This window comes from Lipotes vexillifer, unplaced genomic scaffold (genome assembly GCF_000442215.2).
Source record: "Lipotes vexillifer unplaced genomic scaffold, Lipotes_vexillifer_v1.1 scaffold233, whole genome shotgun sequence".
Lineage (NCBI taxonomy): Eukaryota > Metazoa > Chordata > Mammalia > Artiodactyla > Lipotidae > Lipotes > Lipotes vexillifer.
This window is the reverse complement of record NW_006790915.1, coordinates 128504-150747: the sequence shown is the minus strand read 5'-3', so window position 1 is coordinate 150747 and position 22244 is coordinate 128504. Positions and strand designations below refer to the sequence as shown.

At 40.7% G+C, this 22244-nt stretch overlaps 1 protein-coding gene and 1 non-coding gene across 2 annotated transcripts in view; one reads left to right on the top strand and one right to left on the bottom strand.

Annotated features, from left to right (window-relative positions):
- The window catches only part of RAB3GAP1 (RAB3 GTPase activating protein catalytic subunit 1), a 127786-nt gene extending 109817 nt beyond the window's left edge, over positions 1–17969 (bottom strand). Inside the window, exons 1-6 of the mRNA XM_007464007.1 lie at positions 17952–17969; positions 17794–17849; positions 17460–17729; positions 12198–12351; positions 11882–12156; positions 793–838 (exon numbers count right to left, since the gene is read on the bottom strand). Of these exons, the coding sequence (XP_007464069.1) occupies positions 793–838; positions 11882–12156; positions 12198–12351; positions 17460–17729; positions 17794–17849; positions 17952–17969 (819 nt within the window). The remainder of the gene's footprint in view (positions 1–792; positions 839–11881; positions 12157–12197; positions 12352–17459; positions 17730–17793; positions 17850–17951) is intronic.
- A 2661-nt stretch (positions 17970–20630) lies between these two features.
- On the top strand, positions 20631–20703 carry TRNAG-CCC (transfer RNA glycine (anticodon CCC)). Its single transcript has one exon. It is a non-coding gene; the product is annotated as a tRNA-Gly (tRNA).
- Positions 20704–22244: the final 1541 nt, after the last annotated feature.

The window sequence follows — 22244 nt, the reverse complement described above, 5'->3', positions numbered from 1 at the left end:
AGCACTAAAACTAGAATTCCTGAGAGGGAAGGACTGGGAGTGTGGGATTAGCAGATGTAAACTATTATACATAGGAAGGATAAACAACCAGGTCCTACTGTATAGCACAGGGAACTATATTCGATATAGTTATATCGAATTATATATTATAATGGAATTATATTATAATTCCATTATAAACCATAATGGAAAAGAATATGAAAAAAGGAATGTCTGTATGTGTATAAGTGAGTCACTCTGCTGTACAGCAGAGATTGCCACAACACTGTACATCAACTATACTCAATAAAAAAAATTTTAATTTAGAAATCACCAGAAAACTACTAGAACTCATTAATGAATGCAGTAAAGTTGCAGGATACAAAATCAGTATACAGAAATCTGTTGCATTTCTATACACAATGAACTATCAGTAAAAGAAATTAAGGAAACAATCCCATTTACCATCACATCAAAAATAACAAAATACTTAAGAATAAACGTATCTAAGGAAGTAAAAGACCCACACTCAGAAAACTATGAGACCCTGATGAAAGAAATTAAAGATGACACAAACAGATGGAGAGATATATCGTGTTCATGGATTGGAAGAATTAACATTGTTAAAATGACCATACTACTCAAGACAATCTACAGATTCAGTGCAATCTCTATCAAAATACCAAAGGCATTTTTCACAGAACTAGAATTTTTTTTTTTTTTTTTGGCTGTGCCACACAGCATGCAGGATCTTAGTTCCCCAACCAGGGACTGAACCCTTGCTCCCTGTAGTGAAAGCAGAGTCCTAACCACTGGATCACCAGGGAATTCCAAACTAGAGCCAATAATTTTAAAGTTTCTTGGGAAACTCAAAAGACCCCAAATAGTGAAAACAATCCTAAGAAAGAAGAACAGAGTTGGAGGAATCATGCTTCCTGACTTCAGACTGTAATACAAAGCTACAGTAATCAAAACAGCATGGGGAACTCCCTGGAGGTCCAGTGGTCAGGGCTCCACGCTTTCACTGCCAAGTGCCCGGGTTCAATCCCTGGTCGGGGAACTAAGATCCCGCAAGTCATGCAGCATGGCCAAACAAACAAAAAACAGTATGATACTGGCACAAAAACACACATAGATCAGTGTAACAGAATGGAGAGCCCAGAAATAAACCCACACACTTAGAGTCAATTAATTTATGACAAAGGAGGCAAGACTATACATTGAAGAAAAGACAGCCTTCGTGGTTCTGGGAAAGCTGGACAGCTACGTGTAAAAGAATGAAATTAGAACTTTCTCTAACACCATATACAAAAATAAACTTAAAATGGATTAAAGACCTAAACGTAAGACCAGAAACCATAAAACTCCTAGAAGAAAACATAGGCAGAACACTCTGGCATAAGCTGTAGCAATTCTTTTTTTTGAATCTTTCTCCTTAAGGAAAGGAAATAAAAGCCAAAATAAACAAATGGTACCCAATTAGACTTAAAAGCTTTCGCACAGCAAAGGAAACCACCAAAAAAGCAAAGAGACTACCTACTGAATGGGAGAAAATACTTTCAAATGGTATGACTGATAAGTTAATTTCCAAAATATACAAATGGCTCACACAACTCAATATCAAAAAAACAACTCAATATGAATCAAAAAATTGGCAGAAGACCTGAAAAGACATTTTTCCAAAGAAGATATACAGATGGCCAATAGGCACATGAAAACGTTGTTAATCATCAGAGAAATGCAAATTAAAACCACAATGAGATAGCACCTTACACCCTTCAGAATGGCTATCATCAAAAAGACCACAAATAGGGCTTCCCTGGTGGCGCAGTGGTTGAGAGTCTGCCTGCCGATGCACAGGACGCAGGTTCGTGCCCCGGTCCAGGAAGATCCCACATGCCGCAGAGTGGCTGGGCCCCTGAGCCATGGCTGCTGAGCCTGCACATCCGGAGCATGTGCTCCACGGCGGGAGAGGCCACAACAGTGAGAGGCCTGAGTACCGCAAAAAAAAAAAAAAAAAAAAAAAAAAAAGACCACAAATAACAAATGTTGGTGAGCATGTGGAGAAAAGGAATCCCTCATACACTGTTATTGGGAATGTAAGTTGGTGCAGCCACTGTGGAAAACAGTACAGAGGTTTCCTCAAAAAACTAAAAACAGAACTACCATATGACCCAGCAATTCCATTCCTGGGTATATATCTGAAAAAAACAAAAACCCTTATTCGAAAAGATACATGGACCCCAATGTTCATAGCAGCATTATTTACAATTGCCAAGATATAGAAGCAAACTAAGTGTCCATCAACTGATGAATGGATAAAGATGTGGTATCAACATACACACACACACACACACACACACACACACACACACACACACACACACACACACGGACTATTACTCAGCCATAAAAAAGAACAAAATTTTGCCATTTGCAGCAATATGGATGGACTTGGAGGGCATTACGCTAAGTGAAACAAGTCAGGGAAAAGCAAATACTGTATGATATCATTTACATGTGGAATCTACAAAATACAGCCAACTAGTGAATATAGCAAAAACGAAGCAGACTCACAGATCTAGAGAACAAACTACTGGTCACGGGGTGGGAGGGGTGGCACTACAGGGGTGGAGTGGGAGGTAACAGCTATGTCTGTAAGACGGGCTCAAGGATGTATTGTACAACACAGAGAACATAGCCAATATTTTGTAATAACTGTAAATGGAAAATCTTTAAAAATGGCATAAAATTTTTTAAATAGCAAAAAGGAAAAAAAGATGTGATATAGATATAGATACATATATACACACACACACACAATGGAATATTACTCAGCCATAAAACAAGAATGAAATTTTGTAATTTGCAACAACATGGATAGACCTGGAGGGTCTTATGCTTAGGGAAGTCAGTCAGAGAAAGGCAAATACTGTAATCACTTATATGTGGAGTCTAAAGAATAAAACAAATGGATGTAACAAAACAGAAATAAAATCAGAAATATAAAGAACTAGTGGCTACCAGTGGAGAGAGGGAAGGGGGAGGAAATCAAGAGGTACAAACTATTATGTATAAAATAAATAAGCTACAAGGATACATTGTACAGCACAGGGAGTATAACCAATATTTTATAATAACTATAAATGGAGCATAACCCTTAAAAACTGTGAATCACTGTTGTACACCTGTAATTTATACAATATTGTACATCAAGTATACCTCAATAAAAATAAGAAGGGGCTTCCCTTGTGGCACAGTGGTTGAGAGTCCGCCTGCCGATGCAGGGGACACGGGTTCATGCCCTGGTCCGGGAAGATCCCACATGCCACAGAGCGGCTGGGCCCGTGAGCCATGGCCGCTGAGCCTGCGCGTCCAGAGCCTGTGCTCCACAGCGGGAGAGGCCATAGCGGTGAGAGGCCCACATACCGCAAAAAAAAAGAAAAAAAAGAAACTAGAATTCTAATACAAGCCATATGATTGTAGGGCCCATACTCTTTTTTTTCTGGACCACTTCATTTATTTATGTATTTTTTGGCTGCACTGCTCTGCATGCAGGATCCTAGTTCCTTGACAAGGGATCGAACCCATGCCCCCTGCAGTGGAAGCGTGGAGTCCTAACCACTGTACTGCCAGGGAATTCCCTAGGGCCCGTACTCTTCATTGTTATGCTATGTAGTCTCAAAGATATCTCCTGCCATTTTTTATTACAATAAAATTTTTAACACAATAACAGCAAAGAACTCCAAAAACTTCCAATTTGAAAGAAGAGGAAATATAAAATATTTTTCCTTCTGTATAATATCCAGAAAAGCTACAGACATTATGATTACTATTTAAATGAAAGAGAGTATAAACATTAATTTAAATAATCCTATTCCTAAAAATGTTATAGGCAACTCAATGTTGCTTTCATTTTGATTTACTTCATTTCAGAAACATCATATTCTCATCACTGACTGATCCTCAACTGTCTAGTCTCCCAAAACTTTAGCGTTTAAAAAATCTCCACTCCCCCCATTCTAATGATCCATGTGACACTTTGGTGTTTGGACAGAAGGCAAATAAAGAAATATAAATTGTTTATAATGGTGGTATCAGTCACAAGTCTGACCTATTGTTACACTGTAGTTTGGGAAGTTTCTCAACAAGAGCACAACTATAATGAAAATTTATTTTACATTTGCCTTATGAAATTTAAGTACTGAAATAAATGTCATTCCAGTCTACTGGGTGGGTATGAAAAATATCAACACATTTCAATACTATTAAAGTCATTCTTCTTTTATTAATATTCTAAAGTTAATAATCTTTCTTCCATAAGAAAGAATTTTTCTTCCATAATAATCTTTCTTCCATCTTTCTTCTTATCTTTCAGTGAGGTAAGAGTCAGTCACTGACTGGGACTTCCCTGGTGCTCCAGTGGGTAAGATGCCTCACTCCCGATGCAGAGGGCCCAGGTTGGATCCCTGGTTGGGGAACTAGATCCCGCACGCATGCCGCAACTAACAGTTCTCATGCTGCAATTAAGAAGCCCGCGTGCCGCAAACTAAAGATCCCACATGCCACAATGAAGATCCCAGCGCAGCCAAAATAAGTAAAAAATTTTTTAAAAAGAGCATAAACAGTTCTATTCTCAGATCATGCCATACCTAAACTTAACATCTCATGAAAAGTACTTCAAATTTTTGCTAGATATATAGAATCACGAAATTACAAGACTAAAAAGAATTTAAAAGGTCATTTCTTTAATTTCCTTGTCTTCAAGCAGGATCATATACATACCACCAAGATTTTTATCTATTTTATTAAGCCCAAGAAACTAAAATTCCAAAATCTGCCTTAGAAACCTATTCTAATACTTCCTTATGTAATTTTACATTTTCTTAAATCTCTGAAGCCAAAAAGAGCAGAGTAAAATAGAAACGTGGGTCTTTGAAGGCAAGCGTGACCTACTATCCTGCTTAAACCAACTTCTGACAAAATGACTTTGGGCAAATTACTACAAGCACCCAGGCCTCATTTCTTGTCCATAAAATACGGTAATAGTTCATCACCAAAATGTGTCTAAGGATTAACAGGCGGAGTCACAATTATGTTGCACAGTACCATAGCTGATAGTCAATAACTGCCACTTCCTCCTCTCTTTTTTTTTTTTTTTTTAACCTTTGGTTGTGATGGGTCTTCATTGCTGCACGTGGGCGTTCTCTAGTTGCAGCAAGCGGGGGCTACTCTTCATGGCGGTGCACGGGCTTCTTGTTACGGTGGCTTCTCTCATTGCAGAGCACAGGCTCTAGGTACACAGGTTTCAGTAGTTGCAGCATACGGGCTCAGTTGTTGCGGCAAGCAGGCCCTAGAGCACATGGGCTTCAGGAGTTGCGGTACACGGGCTCAGTAGTTGCGGCACATGGGCCCTAGTGCACATGGGCTTCAGTAGCTGCGGCACATGGGCTCAGTAGTTGCGGTGCATGGGCTCTAGAGCGCAGGCTCAGTAGTTGTGGCGCACAGGCTTAGTTGCTCCATGGCATGTGGGATCTTCCCGGACCAGGGATCAAACCCGTGTCCCCTGCACTGGCAGGCGGATTCTTAACCACTGCGCCACCAGGGAAGTCCCTCCTTGCCTGGTTGGACCGATTAACCCTCCTTTAGATAAAAATTATAAAATCTGGTTTAAAAAAAAAACATTTTTTCAAGGCTCTGGAGAGTGACCAAATGGAGACAGAAACTTGAGAGTTTATCCATGAAAAAATGAAACTGCATCCAATGAGATCTGCATTTTGTAACTTCTCGTCTCTAAGACAGCAGTCTCAAATTTTTCTGCCTCAGGATTCCTTTACTTTCTTAAAAGTACTGAGTACCCCATGTAAGAAATTAAAAAGGAAAAAGAAATTTAATTTTTAAATTCATTTAGGGCTTCCCTGGTGGTGCAGTGGTTGAGAGTTCGCCTGCTGATGCAGGGGACACGGGTTCGTGCCCTGGTCCAGGAAGATCCCACATGCCGCGGAGCGGCTGGGCCCGTGAGCCACAGCCGCTAAGCCTGTGCGTCCGGAGCCTGTGCTCTGCAACGGGAGAGGCCACAACAGTGAGAGACCCAAGTACCGCAAAAAAAAAATAAATAAATAATTTAAAATGACAATGAACTTAACTTATTACCTATTAAAATAAAATTTTAATATTTTCCAGAACAAAAAAATATTAACAAGAAGAGTGGTAGATTTTTACATTTTGTAAATCTCTTTATTATATAGTTTTAAAAAGACAACTGGATTCTCATATATGCACCTTCATTCACTCTTTGCAATCCACTGTTCTTCCTGAAGCATATAAAGAAAAAAGGCATCACATACACAATATAGTTGGAAAAGGCAAGACCTTGTCAACCTTGAAAGGCTCTCAGGGTCCAAAAGAGGTCCTCAGACCACACCATGAGAATTCCTGACCTAATGGCAGTCTAAGCTGTGCACAACTAGGGGGTAAGCCCCAAAATTTGCATATAAACTCTGCCCCAAATCTTGGTTAACTGCTAAACCATGCATGTGCTGTAGAGACTCCAGGGTACAGTGACAAAGAAGGAACTTAAAAGATTTCAGCTGTTGTCACCACTGAAAAGAGAATGGAATTTTAATCCAATTAAGCAAACTGCTTGCTAGAACAAAAAAATACTCTTCAGAGAACACAACAGAATCTAGTCCCTAAATTTCATTCAAAATACAAGCGTAAAATGAAGAAATTACTATCCAGTATACACACAGAAAAAACACAAAACAAATAAAAAACCAAGAAAATGTGACGCATACACAAGGGACTACAGTAAACAAAATCCAACCTCAAGATGTAGATGTTGCAATTGGAGGACTAAAGGAAAATATTTTCAAACAACTTTAGAGATAAGCAATCACAGATAACTGGAAATTATAAAAGGAACCAAATACAAATTCTAGACTAAAAACTACAATAATTAAATTGTAAGATACATTAAGTGGGTTTAACAGCAAACTGGAGACAACAGAAGATAAATCCTGAGAAATTATCTGAGAGAAAAAAGACTGAGGAGAGCAGAGCCTCAGAGACCTGTGGAACAGTATCAAGAAGTCAAATATAACTTAAATCACAGAAAAAAAGAATAGGCCAGAAATCTATTTTTAAAATGGCCAAAGCTTCCCCAGTTTGGTGAAAAACAAAAAATTTACCTATTCAGTATTAATAAAACTAAACAGGAAAAATACAAACAAAATAGACCTATGCACATTCATAGTTAAGACAGCTTAAAAAGATACAGAAAAAAATCTTGAACGTAGCCTGAGGAAAAAAACACCTAGCTAGAACAAAAATATAAATGCCATCTAATTTCTCAGCAGAAATTATAGAGAACAGAAGACAATGGAACTGTATCTTTAAAGAACTGGAGGGGAAACTTTTCAGCCAGAATTCTTCAGCAAAAACTACTCTTCAAAAATCAAGTAAAATAAAGACACTTTTAGATAAAGAAAAACAGTATTTTTAGCCAGCCAACAGTATGGCAATTCTTCAAAAAATTAAAAATAGAATTAGCATATGATGCAAATATTCCACTTCTGGGTACATATCTAAAAGAACTGAACGGGACTCAAACAGATATTTACACACCCATGTTCACAGCAGCATTATTCACAAAAGCCAGAAAGTGGAAATAACCCAAGTGTCCATTGATAGATGAATGGATAAGCAAAATGTGGTACATATACATCCAATGGAATATTATTCCAACTTAAAAAGGAATGAAATTCCGACACATTCTACCACATGGATGAACCTTGAAGACATTAAGTATGCTAGGTGAAACAAACTAGATACAAAAGGACAAATACTGTATGATCCCACCTATATGAAGGATGTAAATTAGTGAATTCATGGAAACAGAAGTAGAACAGTGGTTACCAGGGGCTTCGGGTTGATGGGGAGGGGAGTTTCAGTTTGCGTTGATGAAAACTTCAACAATGTAACGCCACTGAATTTTACACTTAAAAATGGTTAAAGGGGTAAACAATAAGTACAAATCGTCCTTGATTTATGATGGTATTATTACGGCCCAATAAACTCATAATAGGTTAGAAACATCGTTAAGTCAACATAATACACCTAATCTATCATATATTATAGCTTAGCCTAGCCTACCTGAAACATGCTCAGAACACTTAACATTAGCCTAGTTAGACAAAATCATCTAACACAAAGCCTATTTTGTAATGAAATGTTGACTACCTCATGTAATTTATTGAGTACTTAAAGTGAAAAACAGAATGGTTACACGGGTACAGAACGGTTTTAAGTGTATCAGTTGCTTACCCTCGTGACTGAATGGTTTACTGGGAGCTGCAGCTTGCTGCCCAGCATCACGAGTACTGTACCACACAGGCTAGCCTGGGAAAAGATCAAAATTCAAAATTCAAAGTACAATTTCCACTGAGTGTGTATCACTTTTGTACCATACCCACTGAAAAATCCTAAGTCAGACCACCATAAGGTGGAGACCATCTGTATATATTTTACCACAATAAAAAAAAATTAATCAACATACTTAACCATATTCAGAGAATAAAAAAGAAAAACCAGGGGCTTCCCTGGTGGCACAGTGGTTGAGAGTCCACCTGCCGATGCAGGGGACACGGGTTCGTGCCCCGGTCCGGGAAGATCCCATATGCCGCGGAGAGGCTGGGCCCGTGAGCCATGGCCGCTGAGCCTGCGCTCCGCAACAGGGGAGGCCACAACAGTGAGAGGCCCGCGTACCACAAAAAAAAAAAAAAAAGAAAAAAAGAAAAACCATATGATTGTTTCAATAGGTACAGAATAAGATTTGAATAAATTATACCCATGATTTCAAAAAAACCTCTCAGCTAATTAAGAACAGAATTTCCCCTGTGTTATATGAAAAACCTACAATTCTGAATACTGAAATGCTGGACATTTCCCCCCTAAAATTGGGAAGGAAGCAACGATGTCTACTCTCAAAAATTCTATTCAAAATTTTATTAAAGGTCCCAGTTAGTGCAATTAAAAATAAGAAATGCAAGGTACAAAAATTGAAAAAGAAGTAAAACTGTCCCTATTTGCAAACAAAATGACTATGCATGTAGAAGATGCAAAAGAATTAACAAAAAGATTATGAATCTTTACATTTAACCAGGTCTCAAGATACCAAATCAATATACAAAATTTATTGTATGTCTATGCACTAGCAACAAATGAAAAAGAAAATTTAAAAACAATTCCATTTACAACTGCATCATATAACATAAAATATCTAATAAATTTAACAAAAAAAATGCAAGACCTCATCAAAAACTATAAAACATTGCTGAGATAAAGATGACTTAATAAGTGAAGAGATGTCAAGCTTCAAGATTGTCAAAATGTAACTTCTCTTCAAAGTAATCTATAAATTCAACACAATCCCAATCATAGTCCCAGCATAATCATAATCCTTTTTATATAAAGTGACAAGCTCATTCTGAAATTAATAATGAAAACAAAGGTCCTAGAATAGACAAAACAATTTGGGAAAACAACAAAAGCTAGAGAATTTACATTAACTAAATTTGGGACTTACTCTAAAGCTATTCAGTGATTCTCAGTTGGAGGCAATTTTGTACCTCAGAGGACATTTGGCAATGTCTAGATACATTTTTGGTTTTCACCATGGGTAGGATGCTACTGGGATCTAACAGGTAGAGGACAGGGATACTACTAAAATTCTATAATACGCAAGACAGCCCCACAACAACCTGGCCCAAAATTTCAATAGTGCCAAAACTGGGAAACCCTAAACTACAGTAGTCAAGACAATGTGGTATTGACATCAGGATTTTCAAATAGATTAATGAAACAGAAAACAGATTCCAGAAGACGACCCCCGCTAGGTCAACTGTCTGACAAAGGCAACAAAGCAATTCAATGGAGAAAAAAGTGTTTTCAACAAAAGGTTCTAGAACAAGATAGCCATATGTATAAAACTGAACTGTGATTCCCACCTCACACCATACATGTCATTAGTTCACGATGGGTCATATACCTAAATAAAAGCTAAAATGATAAATCCTAGAAGACAACATACCTTCACAACCTAGCAAAAGTACTATCTGTGAAAAGACTTAAAAGCAAAATATATAATAGAACTAAAAGATCCCTACAACTCAATAAAAACTCAACCCAATTTAAAATATGGACAAAAAACTTGGACATTTCACAAAAGACAACACACAAATGGCTAACAAGTACACGAAAAAAGTAGTCAATACCAATATTCATCACAGAAATACAAAAGTAAAACCAGAAAGAGAAATACAAATTAATTCCACAAACTACATACCCATTAGGACTAAAATTTACAAGTCTGAAAACAAACAACTGTTGGTGAAAATATGAAATGACCCAAACTCTCACATATTGCTAGTGGGTAGGTAAAATGTTACAAAAGATCTAGCAATTTCTCATAAAGTTAAGCATACACTTAGCCTATGACCCAGTAATTCTTCTCCTAGGTATTTACCCAAGAGAAATAAAAACATACCTCTACAAAAGGCCTCATGTAAGAATGTTCTGCTTTATTCATAATAGCGAATATGTCTGTCAACAAGTGACACACTGTGGTATATTCATACAACAGATTACTACTCAGCAATAAAAATAATGATACCTGCAACAACCTAGAATAATCTCAAATATTATGTAAAACAAGCCAGCATAAAGAGTATGTACTGTATGATAGCATGTATATCCAATCGCAGAGCAGGCAAAAGTAATCTATGGTTTAAAAGAAAAAAGGAAAAGAACAGCAGATGCCTTGGAAGGGCAGGAGGCGGTGGGGGGGGTGGTGCAGGGAGAAGACATGAGTGAGGAACACGGGAATCAAGTGGAAAGGTTCACTGTGGACATTTCTGGGATGACAGAAATGTCCAATATCTTGAGTGATGAATCTTACATGATATAAACATTTATCAAAATAAGCAGTTTTGTGCATTATGTAACTTTATTTTAAAAAACTATTTAAAAAAAAATCTAGGGGGCTTCCCTGGTGGCGCAGTGGTTGAGAATCTGCCTGCTAATGCAGGGGACACAGGTTCGAGCCCTGGTCTGGGAGGATCCCACATGCCGCGGAGCAACTAGTCCCGTGAGCCACAACTACTGAGCCTTCACGTCTGGAGCTTGTGCTCCGCCCCAAGAGAGGCCTCGATAGTGAGGGGCCCGCACACCGCGATGAAGAGTGGCCCCCACTTGCCACAGCTAGAGAAAGCCCACGCACAGAAATGAAGACCCAACGCAGCCAAATATAAATTAATTAATAAACTCCTACCCCGAACATGTTAAAAAAAAAAAAAAAAATGCCCTTAAGGGCATTTTAAGCCGCCAGCTTTGAGCGAAAGCAGTCAGCATGACATCATTTTCCGCAGAAAACTGCATGGTGTTGGGTGTTAAAAGGATCGCTCTGGCAGTTCTGTGGAGAATGGACCTGGGAGCGGGAGCGGGGAGCAGAGAGGACAGGTGGGAGCACCAGGTGAGAGATGCTCGGGGCTCAGCCAGAGCCCTTCTAGGGGGGAGTCGGAAAGAAGTCGAGGATTTTGCGCCTGAGCAACTCTCTTCCCGAGATGAGGAAAGGTGCACGAGGTCTTCCTACTGTTACGAAAATGACTTTCATCTCCAGATGCCCTCCAAGGGTCTCAGGGTCCCCCGGGGGGACCAGTGCACACGCTGAGAAGCACTGGTGTGGAGAAAGGTTCCCGTTTGTGAACTCGACGGAAAACGCCCCGGAAGGAGAGGCCTGGGGGGGGGAGGGGCAGATCGGTCCCAGAGACGCTGAGCAGCAGTTTCGTCACCATGAACAATTCCCGGCGATAAACAGAATCTGGGTAATAATACAAAGTCTAACCTTTCTTTTCCTCTGTGCTGAGTCCAGTCTCTTTCGCTCACAGCGGGCCGCGGACACCGGGATCCCACCCGGCCCTTCAACCCGGAGCTCCCCGTGGGAAACAACGGCACTTGCACCTCAGTTCGGGGCCGTGCGCAGAAGCGCCGCGCACGGCACTCAGCCCAAGATGGCGGCGGCGAGCCGTGTGCAGAGACGCTGCGCCCGACACTGAGCTCTCGGGCCGCCCCCTCAGAACCCCGCCCCTCCCCATGAGGCCCTATAAAGCAGCCCTGCACCTGCGTGTCGGGGAAGCACATGCTCTAGAGTAAGTACGCACCTGTCCGTACTTTGATCCGAGAACAACGCTTTCCTTTGCTTCTGAACCGAACTCGGTCTCTTTCTGTTGGCTCCAAGGACACCGGGCAGGAGGGCCCTCATTGGGGTCCCACTCGAAAGGGTCGGTAATCGTTATATATACGAGTTTGCAGTTCCTAAGATAAATTAGGATTTCATTCAACTTTTGCAAACTTTTACAGAGTTAGCCGATATTTAACAGTTTGTTGGAGGATCCATTTCTAAGGACAATACCGTAAAGATCAAGACAAAAGATCTCAAAGCCTTAGCCTATAATTCTCAGTGCTGATGCCTCTGCTGCACCGTTCTCAATGGCGTGTGGTCTGGTCAGCCTTGGGGGACCCTGAGACCCTTGGAGGGCATCTGTGAGATGAAAATTATCTTCGTAATAACAGGAACACATTATTCACCTTTCATCATTCTCATATGTCACAATAAATTGAGTGTCATACAGAGTGAAGCAAGTCAGAAAGAGAAAACAAATATCATATATTAACACATATATGTGGAATCTGAAAAAATTGGTATAGACGATCTTGTTTGCAAAGCAGAAATAGAGACACAGATATAGAGAACATATACATATGGATACCAAGGAGGAAGGGGGGTGGGATTGAAGTATATACACTATTGATACTATGTATAAAATAGATAACTAACGAGAACCTACTATGTAGCACAGGGAACTCTACTCAATGCTCTGTGGTGACCTAATTGGGAAGGAAATCCGAAAAAGAGGGGATGTATGTATATGTATAGCTGATTCACTTTGTTGTACAGTAGAAACTAACACAACATTGTAAAGCAACTATACTCCAATAAATAAATAAATGAACTGAGTGTAGGAACAGATAGGAGAATACTGTTGCTTCTGTTAAGCTGCGATATTGTAATATGATAAGAAATACATATTTAGTCTTTGTCCCCGGCTCCTGGCACAAGACTTTTATTTTAAATCCTCAAGGGTTTCCTGAGTGATAGGGGTGAGAGGAGCATCTTTTGTTTTACAGTATGAGCTCCTTCCAACTGTACCTGGGTTTATGCTAATGAGGTGACTCTTAGTGGTCCCCAACCAGCCTCAGGGTGGAAGCTGGTTGCCAGAGGGACAAACCACGTGATTAAAGGGTTGAGACTCTCAGCCCCAACTCTCCAACCTCCAGGCAAGGGAGAGGGGCTGGAAATTGAGTTACTCACCAGCGGCCAATGATTTACTCAATCATGAGTGTTTTTTTTTTAATATCTTTATTGGAGTATAATTGCTTTACAATGGTGTGTTAGTTTCTGCTTTATAACTAAGTGAATCAGTTATACATATACATATATCCCCATATCTCCTCCCTCTTGCGTCTACCTCCCTCCCACCCTCCCTATCCCACCCCTCTAGGTGGTCACAAAGCACCGAGCTCATCTCCCTGTGCTATGCAGATGCTTCCCACTAGCTATCTATTTTACGTTTGGTAGAGTATATATGTCAATGCTACTCTTCTTAATGAAACCTCTTTTCCAGCTTTGGGATTGGTCAACACACGGATGTGGGAGGGCAGTGTGCCCAGAGGGGGCGTGGAAGCTCTGCACACCCTCCTCCCCACTTGTCCCTGTTTGGCTGCTCATTTGTACCCTTTATAATAAACCAATAAACGCAAGTTTCCCTAACTTCTGTGAACCGTTCTAGAACATTATCAAATACAGGGAGGGGGTTGTTGGAACCCTCATTTATAGCCAGATGGTTAGAAGTACAGGTAGCAACCTGGGACTTAATTGGTGTCAAAAGTGGGGGCAGTCTTGTGGGACTGAGCCCTTAACTTGTGGGATCTGATGCTAATTCCACATTAAGTAGAGTCAAAATTGCAGTGAATTATAGGACACCCGGCTGGTGTCAGAAAAATTGCCTGATGTGTGGAAAACCCACACATCTGGTATCAGAAGTTTTGTGAGTGCATGAACAAAGGAGAAACACAGGGGTGTGTTCTTTTCCCCAAGAAGCCCATAATATGTTATGTGTGTGTATTTCCCAGTTCTGTCCTCTGAGAGAATCTAGAAACACAGGCACCCCAAAAGCAAAGTGCATAGACCGTCCAGATCTTGATTTCTAAAAACTATTACATGTTCACTACAGAAACCAGGGGTCCTTAGAGAAATGGTCAGGGCAGGGGGCCTACAAGGTGGGCCTGAAAAATCTTGCTGTGTCAGAGGAAAAGAATGGTTCAAGCTGATGGGTTTGTGTGGGAAGGTCACAGGAGCTGCTTGAAAAAGCCCCCACTGGCCACATTTAGGATGATTGGAGCCTGAAAAACAATATACTTGAAAAAGGAAAAATCCACGATTCTACACTGATAATAATAGAGAAGAAAAGAAAAATTACTTTTGGCTTAGATGATACAAATATGATGAAAAACTTTAAAAAAATGAATTTTCCAAAATCAGGGTAGTGGTTGTCTACAGGGAAAGGAGGAAGGGAGCTGACTAGTGCGTAACACAATTTGCTCTATTTACGTGTTTTATGGATGTTTCTGTATGTTATTTTTTCTTAAAGCAAGCAAAAAAAAAAAAAAAAAAATCTGCCTGCCAATGCAGGAGACACGGGTTCTAGCCCTGGTCCGGGAAGATCCCATATGCTGCAGAGCAACTAAGCCCATGCGCCACAACTACTGAGCCCATGTGCCACAACTACTGAAGCCTGCGCACCCGGAATCCGTTGCCCGCAACAAAAGAAGCCACCGCACAGAGAAGCCCGCACACCACAACAGAGTAGCCCCTGCTGGCCGCAACTAGAGAAAGCCCACGCATAGCATCGAAGACCCAACGCAGCCAAAAATAAATAAATAAATAAATTTTTAAAAATGATTTTAGAAATAAATATTAATACAGCTTAACACAAAAAGTTTACAACACACAGATTACAAGGAATTTTCTCATAGTTTATCTCCTGCCGGGAGGATTACAGGTGATTTTTCTTTCTTTTTTATTTTATAATGATGTATTGTAATAAAAGTAATTTAAAATAATACAGCTTTCACGGTAAAAGAAGGAACATCTTAAAATATTCATTGTATGAATCCTATCAGTACTAAAACAAACCAAAATTGGACTCTATCCTGTAAGTACTGATATTTGATTAGAAAAATGTAATAACTTTATCCCTCAAAGCTCTCCAGATCTCACCTGAAGAGTCACTTCCTCTTACTTCTCATTCTGTATTAGGTTTTTTTGTTATATGCTCTTAAAAGACCAGGTTTCTTTCTCTTCTCAGTATTTCAATTGTAATTACAGGCTCTTGTACTATTATTTGATTCATGTCTATCTATTCCATTAGTCTGTACGTTCAGCAAGAGCAGGAACCATATGCTTTCACTGACCACCACATCCCTAATGCCCTGCACTGTGCTTGACACATGGGTACTCAGTATTTTTTCAATTGACAAGGGATAAAAAGAGTCATTGGCTTCTGTCAATAAACTGTCCATATGGCTTATAACATACTGACAAGAAATTTCATTCAAACATTAAACTCAAGGTTTAAAAGACTCGAAGTCTTAACATTTTCCCACAAATTGTAAAACACTGGTTTTACTCTAGAAACAAGAGCTTAAAAGTCAAAACTCAAAGTTCCTACTTTGTGGTAGTTTTCAAAGCTGTGTTAACAATTACTTCCAAATAAGGAGCTAAAGGATCTAATAGTCCACTTCAGGATACTTTAAATATTTAGCTAGCGGAAAGTGATCATTTTTCCATTAAATACTCTTGTTTCCTCTTGTTTCCTCATCCCACTCTCCAAGATTCAAATTACATTTTCTAACTACCTTTAAAACATTAACTTATTATTTCAAATTCAACAGGTCTAAAACTGTATTCTTCTCACTTTGCCACTTTCGTATCTTCATTCTCTCAGGCAAGAAACTGCAATTCCATGTCTGATTTTTTTTTCTACTTGTACATTTCATCAAGCCTATCATCGACTTCTTTGAAATGTCTAACAATCTTCCCTCCTAGCCTCTCTCCCCAGTCTCCAAATCACCAACCTAATCAAAGTAACTTCATTTTACCTCATCTCCTCAAACCACTCTCATAGCACTTTGCCACTTTAAAATCAAGGGTCCCTCACTACTGCTCTTTAAAGTTCTCAAGTGTGGTCTCCTGATCAGCAGTAGCAGCAGCATCACCTGGTTGCTTGTTAGAAATGCAAATTTTTGAATCTCAGGCACACAATCATCAACTATGATTCCGACACACACTGAAGTTTGAGAATCAGTGGTCTTAAAGCACCAAATTTAGATTCCTTTACTTAGCTTTGGAAGCTGTCTATAACCTGGTCCTATCTTCCTTAATAATATTCTTTACTTCCCTTCAACAAACAGCCTTCACTCCAATAAAGACATTTCATTAAATCCCAAAGGTTTTCACCTGTCTCTGTTCACGTCAGGACCTTCTCATATTTAACCAATTACTTTCCACTTTCCAGGCCTGGCACATTTCCTATCTTTTCTATGAAAATACCTCCAACAATTATAATCCACAGCAATAGCATCCTTAAAAATAATTTAACTATTTGCTGTTTTGTTTTTTTAACACATGGATCAAGAGTTTTATTTTGGCTTTGTTCTTCTCTGTTAGTATAGTTCTGAACACACAGTACCTGCTCAATAAAGCCTTGCCACTGTGCTTGTGTCTTACGGACTTTTTTTTTTTGGGGGGGGTTGGGGGGGGGGGGCGGGGGAAGGGACCACAGGTCAAACAAGTATCCCAGCAGGGATCTCTTCTATGCCGTTTAATGACATGACATTCACATCCAGATGGATTTCCTCTCCCAACCAGAATGATTATAAAATGTTCCAACAAGCTAACTACTGACCTCAACACTCAGAAAACCTGAAGGGCCTCTGGGACATCAAACTGATAGCACCTGGATCCAAGCTATCACTCCTCCCCAAACTTGGCCTTCAACTAATTCCAGCGATCCTACAGTTTCACGTGGCTGTTTCGACTGGGAGTTTGATGGCACCGGAAGCCTGGGCACATTACCCACTGAAATGGAACAACTTGAATCAAAGCCTTCCCAAGCCAGACGCGGACTATTTCGAAAGGCTATTCTAAAAGACAAGATGGAGCTGGTGGGAGTGGCAGACGGACAACCACCAGGACTCTGAAGAAAGGCCTCCTCCTGAAAAGGACGTACACGGCAAGAAAAAAAGAAAGAATGAAAAAAGCACCTGCGAAGTTTATTGCTCACTATAACAAAATGACGTACACGGAAAAGAACGCAGGAACGGAAGTGGTAGCCTGGGAACTGTTTCTGCGGGCGGGCAGCAACGAGAGAACCAAAGGTCTAAGGAGAGTGGCCGGAGAGCGGAGAAAACTAAACTCCTCCGGGGTTTGGCTGATGTGGGCGGGCCGGGGCTGGTCAGACGCGAGACGCAGAAGAGGCTTGCGGCCGACCACAGCAGGGAGGAGGCGGAGACCCGGACCCACGGGTCTTACTTTTCCCGCAGAAGTGGCGTCTGGGTTGGGGGAGTCTATGCTGGGGGAGTAGCGGGGGGAGACGCCGGGTCCCAAAGTGCTGGTAACCAATGATAACGACTCACCTTTCCCATTCCGAGGCAGTGGTGAAGTCCGTGATCTCAAATACCTCGGACTCGGGCTGCGGGAAGTGAAAGGAAAGAAAGAGATTGAGCTCCGGGGCGCTGACACGGAAGAGCAAACTTATACAGAGACAGGGATACGGAGGGAGTAAACACCTCACCTCACTGTCGGCCGCCATCTTGAAGAGCGCCGAGGCGGGCGCTAGGGCTGCCGGGAAGAAGAGCAGGAAGGCGTGGTGGGGGCGGCGGGGAGGAGAGCCGAGAGCTGGCGGAGGCGGGGAGGGGAAGGGCGGGGCCTCCGCGCAGCCCCGCCCTCGGAGTCCCGCTAGGAAAACTCTTCTCAGGCTGAAATCATTTGATTTTTCTTTTTTAATGTTTTTTGTTCCTGAGGAGGAAGAATTTACTCTGCCCACAAGTCCCCGTTCTTTGGCTGATTTAATACAATTTAAAATTTTCCTGTAGAGCAATGAATTCAGGAAGGGAACAGAAGCAAAGAGGTAAGACAAGGCCCTAGACTCATGTGGGTACCAGTGTATTAAAAAACCTAAAACACATTGCTTGTGTTTCTGTTTTTCTTTCCACCTCTGTTGATTGACTGCAAGGCACTGAGCTGGATGCCATAATATCCACCCTCCCTTACCCCTACCCCTCAGAGAGTTTAGTTTGGGTAAGTCATCAAATAAAATCATTATGCCATTTATCTGGTTTCTGAGAAGAGCAACATGCTGTGCAATGAACACAACACTTTTTAAGTCACTGAGGAACAGAAGGAGTGCCAGCTAGCAGTTAGTAATTACATCTCATACATTCTGAAATATTTACAGAGGAAATCATACCATGTCCAGGATTTGTTTCAAAATAAGGGGAGGGAGGAGTGGATAGAGCTAGAAATAAAACAAGATTAGCCATGAGTGGATTATTGTTTAAGCCACTGATGGTTACCTGGGTATTTATACTATTCCCTACTTCTGTTAGGCCTGAAATTTTTCGTAATTAAAAGCTTTTTAAAAGTTTTTTACAGGGCTTCCCTGGTGGTGCAGTGGTTAAGAATCTGCCTGCCAATGCAGGGGACATGGGTTTGATCCCTGGTCCAGGAAGATCCCACGTGCCATGGAGCAACTAAGCCCATGCACCATAACTACTGAGCCTGCACTCTAGAGCCCACAAGCCACAAGTACTGAGCCCGTGTGCCACAACTACTGAAGCCCGCAGTCCTAGAGCCCATGCACTTCAAGAAGAGAAGCCACCCCAATGAGAAGCCCATGCACCTCAACAAAGAGTACCCCCCCACTCGTCACAACTAGGAAAAGCCCGTGCACAGCAACGAAGACCCAATGCAGCAAAAAATAAATAAATTTTAAAAATAAATTTTTTTTTAAGTTTTTTAAAAATTAAATCTCATTTACTGATTTTCTGCAACTCACAAGAAGGGATTCGTGGGTAGAGGACTCAGAAATACAGCTTTAGCAATTAAAATGTTTAATCTTAAGAGCAAGAGATAACAAAAATTTAGTGATGTAGATGATGCAGATGAGTTAACTTGGGTCAGAAGAATTTGATAATTATTGCCAGGACCAAGACTTGAATCCCTGTCTCTTAATATTCTTTCTAGTTTCTGTTCACTACACTAGTGGGAGTTGGGGGTTACTACTGCAGCAATCTTTCCCAAGAGGTCTGAACTTCCACCTTCATTCATTTATAAGCATTTATTAAATACCTACTATAAGCCAACCATTATGGTAGACGGCAGGGAAATGAAGACATACGGCAGATACAATCCCTGATTTCAAGGAACTCAAGATCAAGTAGGAAAACTGGAAATTACTGCACAAACAGAAAGAGGAGATGCTACACGTGTCAGTATCACTGTTAGCAACATGGAGGTCATTGGTGACCTTGACAAGAAGAATCTTGGGGGCCAGCTGAAGGATAAGGTGAACGCAGCCAGGTTGGGGGCAGGGAAGGCTTTTAAGGACAGAGAATAGCATATCCAGAGGCTTAAAGGTAGGAAAGTCTGATCTGTCTAGTGAGCTGAAAGAGGACACTTAGAGCACAGTGGTTGCAATGAACTTAGAGAGGTAGGCATGGGCCAGACCATATAGGGCCTTCTGTATGGCCCTTATGTGAAGCACAATGGACCTCACTAAAATGTTTTAAGCAAGAGAGTATTGTGATCCGATTTACATTTTGCAAAAATCTGGATGCTACAGGAATGGATTGCGGAGGGGGACAAAAGAAGAAATAGGAACAGCTCGTGACTATTAAAGCATCCAAAGAGAGATGATGTGGAGGCTTTGACTAGGGGGGTCAGCAGACAAGGTAAACTGAGTTGATATGTATTTTGGAGATACAATAGACAAGACTTGATGATGGATTAAATGCCGGGATAAGGGGTAGGTAGGAATCAAAGATATTTTGCAAGATTCTGACCTAAGCAACTGTGTGAGGATGATGCCATTTTCTGAGATGAAGATGGGAAGGAGCAAGAAAACTAGAGTTTGGTTTGGGAAGCGTTAAGTTTGACGTGCTTGTAAGATATTCAAGGGGAGCTGTAAAGGAGAACATTTGGGTGTAAGAATAGAACTCAGAGGCAAGATCTGGGGTAAAGATACGCACTTGGGAATATTTTAAATTACAAGAACAAGAGAATATAGAAAGAAGAAGAGGAGCCTCATAAAAAGCTTGAAGAAATTTTGTATTTAGAGAATGGATAAAGGAAAGTATATAGTGAGAGAGGAAAGGGGTGGGTAGAGAAATAGGAAAACAAAGAAAGAGTGATGGCATAGAACTCGAGAAAGGAGAATGTTTCAGGATGGTAAATATTGACTGCTGCTAGGACTTCCCTGGTAGTCTAGTGGTTAAGACTCTGTGCTCCCAATGCAGGGGTCCCAGGTTTGATCCCTGGTCAGGGAACTAGATCCCGCATGCTGCAACTAAGAGCTCACGTGCTGCAACTAAAGACCAGGCGCAGCCAAATAAATAGATAAGTAAATATTTTTTTAAAAAAATATTGATTGCTGTTGATAAAGCAGGTGAAAGAGGAATATAGGGTCAAGGGTGATTGTTGCTGTTGTTTCTTGGGTTTTGTTTGTCTTTAAGGTAGAGGATAGTGGCTATGTTTGGATGCTGATTCGAATAATCTAGGAGCATGTGAGAGAGACTGATCGTGGAGGGGAGATGCAAGACTGAAGTTCTTGATAAGGTGAGAGGGAGGAAATCCACAGAGCTGGCAGTCACACAACCCCAGGGGGCAGCATTCACATGGCATGCTGAAGTCTTGCTTCAGGAGGTGCCACCCACAGAAAGCACCTTGTGGACAGCGCTCCCTGGAGTTGTGGAGCAAGGTGGTACCAGGAATTCAGAGCACATGTAGCAGGAGGGAAAGAAGGATATGTTGTGAGGTTGGCTTTTCTTGAGAAGGGAAAGAAGGGAGGAAAAAGCTGGAGACAGACATAGACATTGGGACAGTGGTACATATAAAAGGAAAAGAGCTGTTCACATAAAACTTTTTAAGGTTCTCTCCGAGTGAAATAAGTTTGTAGGTTTTAAGGTCAAACAAATCCAGGTTCATCCACTTACTAACTATATGCCTTTGGGCAAATTACATAACTCCTCTAAACCTCAGTTTCTTCATTAGTAAAATAGGATTTGTAATACTTCTTTACCTCATAGGACTGTGGCAAAGATTAAGTTCTCTGTACATATGTAGAATGGTTAGCACAATGTCCTGTAGTAGGTGATCGATTATGATAGTCGCAATTATAATGAATGCTTTATATAATGAAAGCCGTAAAGTGCTACTCACATGTAAGGCACTACTCTTTTTCCCTGCTTGCTTAACCATGAAGAATTTTCTGTACATACCAAAATCAGAAACTAAAAAAGCCACAAACACTTTGCTGCATGAGGTTAAATTTCAGAAACTGTATGAAACAGTGTATGATCACGTTGCTAGGTAAAGTTTTCTTCCAAGATATTTTTGGTTCCTTGTCTCCTCCCTGGAGAAACTTTTAAAATAAGTTATTTGTTAAAGTGAAGTGTGAAGCCAGGATGCTAATAATGTAAAGTACTCTGGAGAGACACGCTTTTATTAGATTTTCACTGGTTCACAAAGCAGAAAAGATTTTGTTTCTTCAGTGTTGAGAGCTATTTTGCTACAAGTCCAAAGGCAAGGGCTTTTCCATGCAAGTGTACTCCCTCTCTGGCTTAACTTTCACTTATTTCAAGGTGTTACCAATAATGGCCACGGGAAGAATTTTGACGCATAGGCAATTTAAGAGATTAGAAGCCTGGAAATGTCACCCTAGGCTTAGTCCCCAGAGGAATGTAGGGGCATCACAGTTTAATTAGGTCTTAGTGAGAGAGCACACATTGTGAGAGAAGCAACAGCTGTGGGATTACACCATCCTCACCTGCCTTGATGCCCTCAGTGCAAAGAGAATCGGGAATTTTCT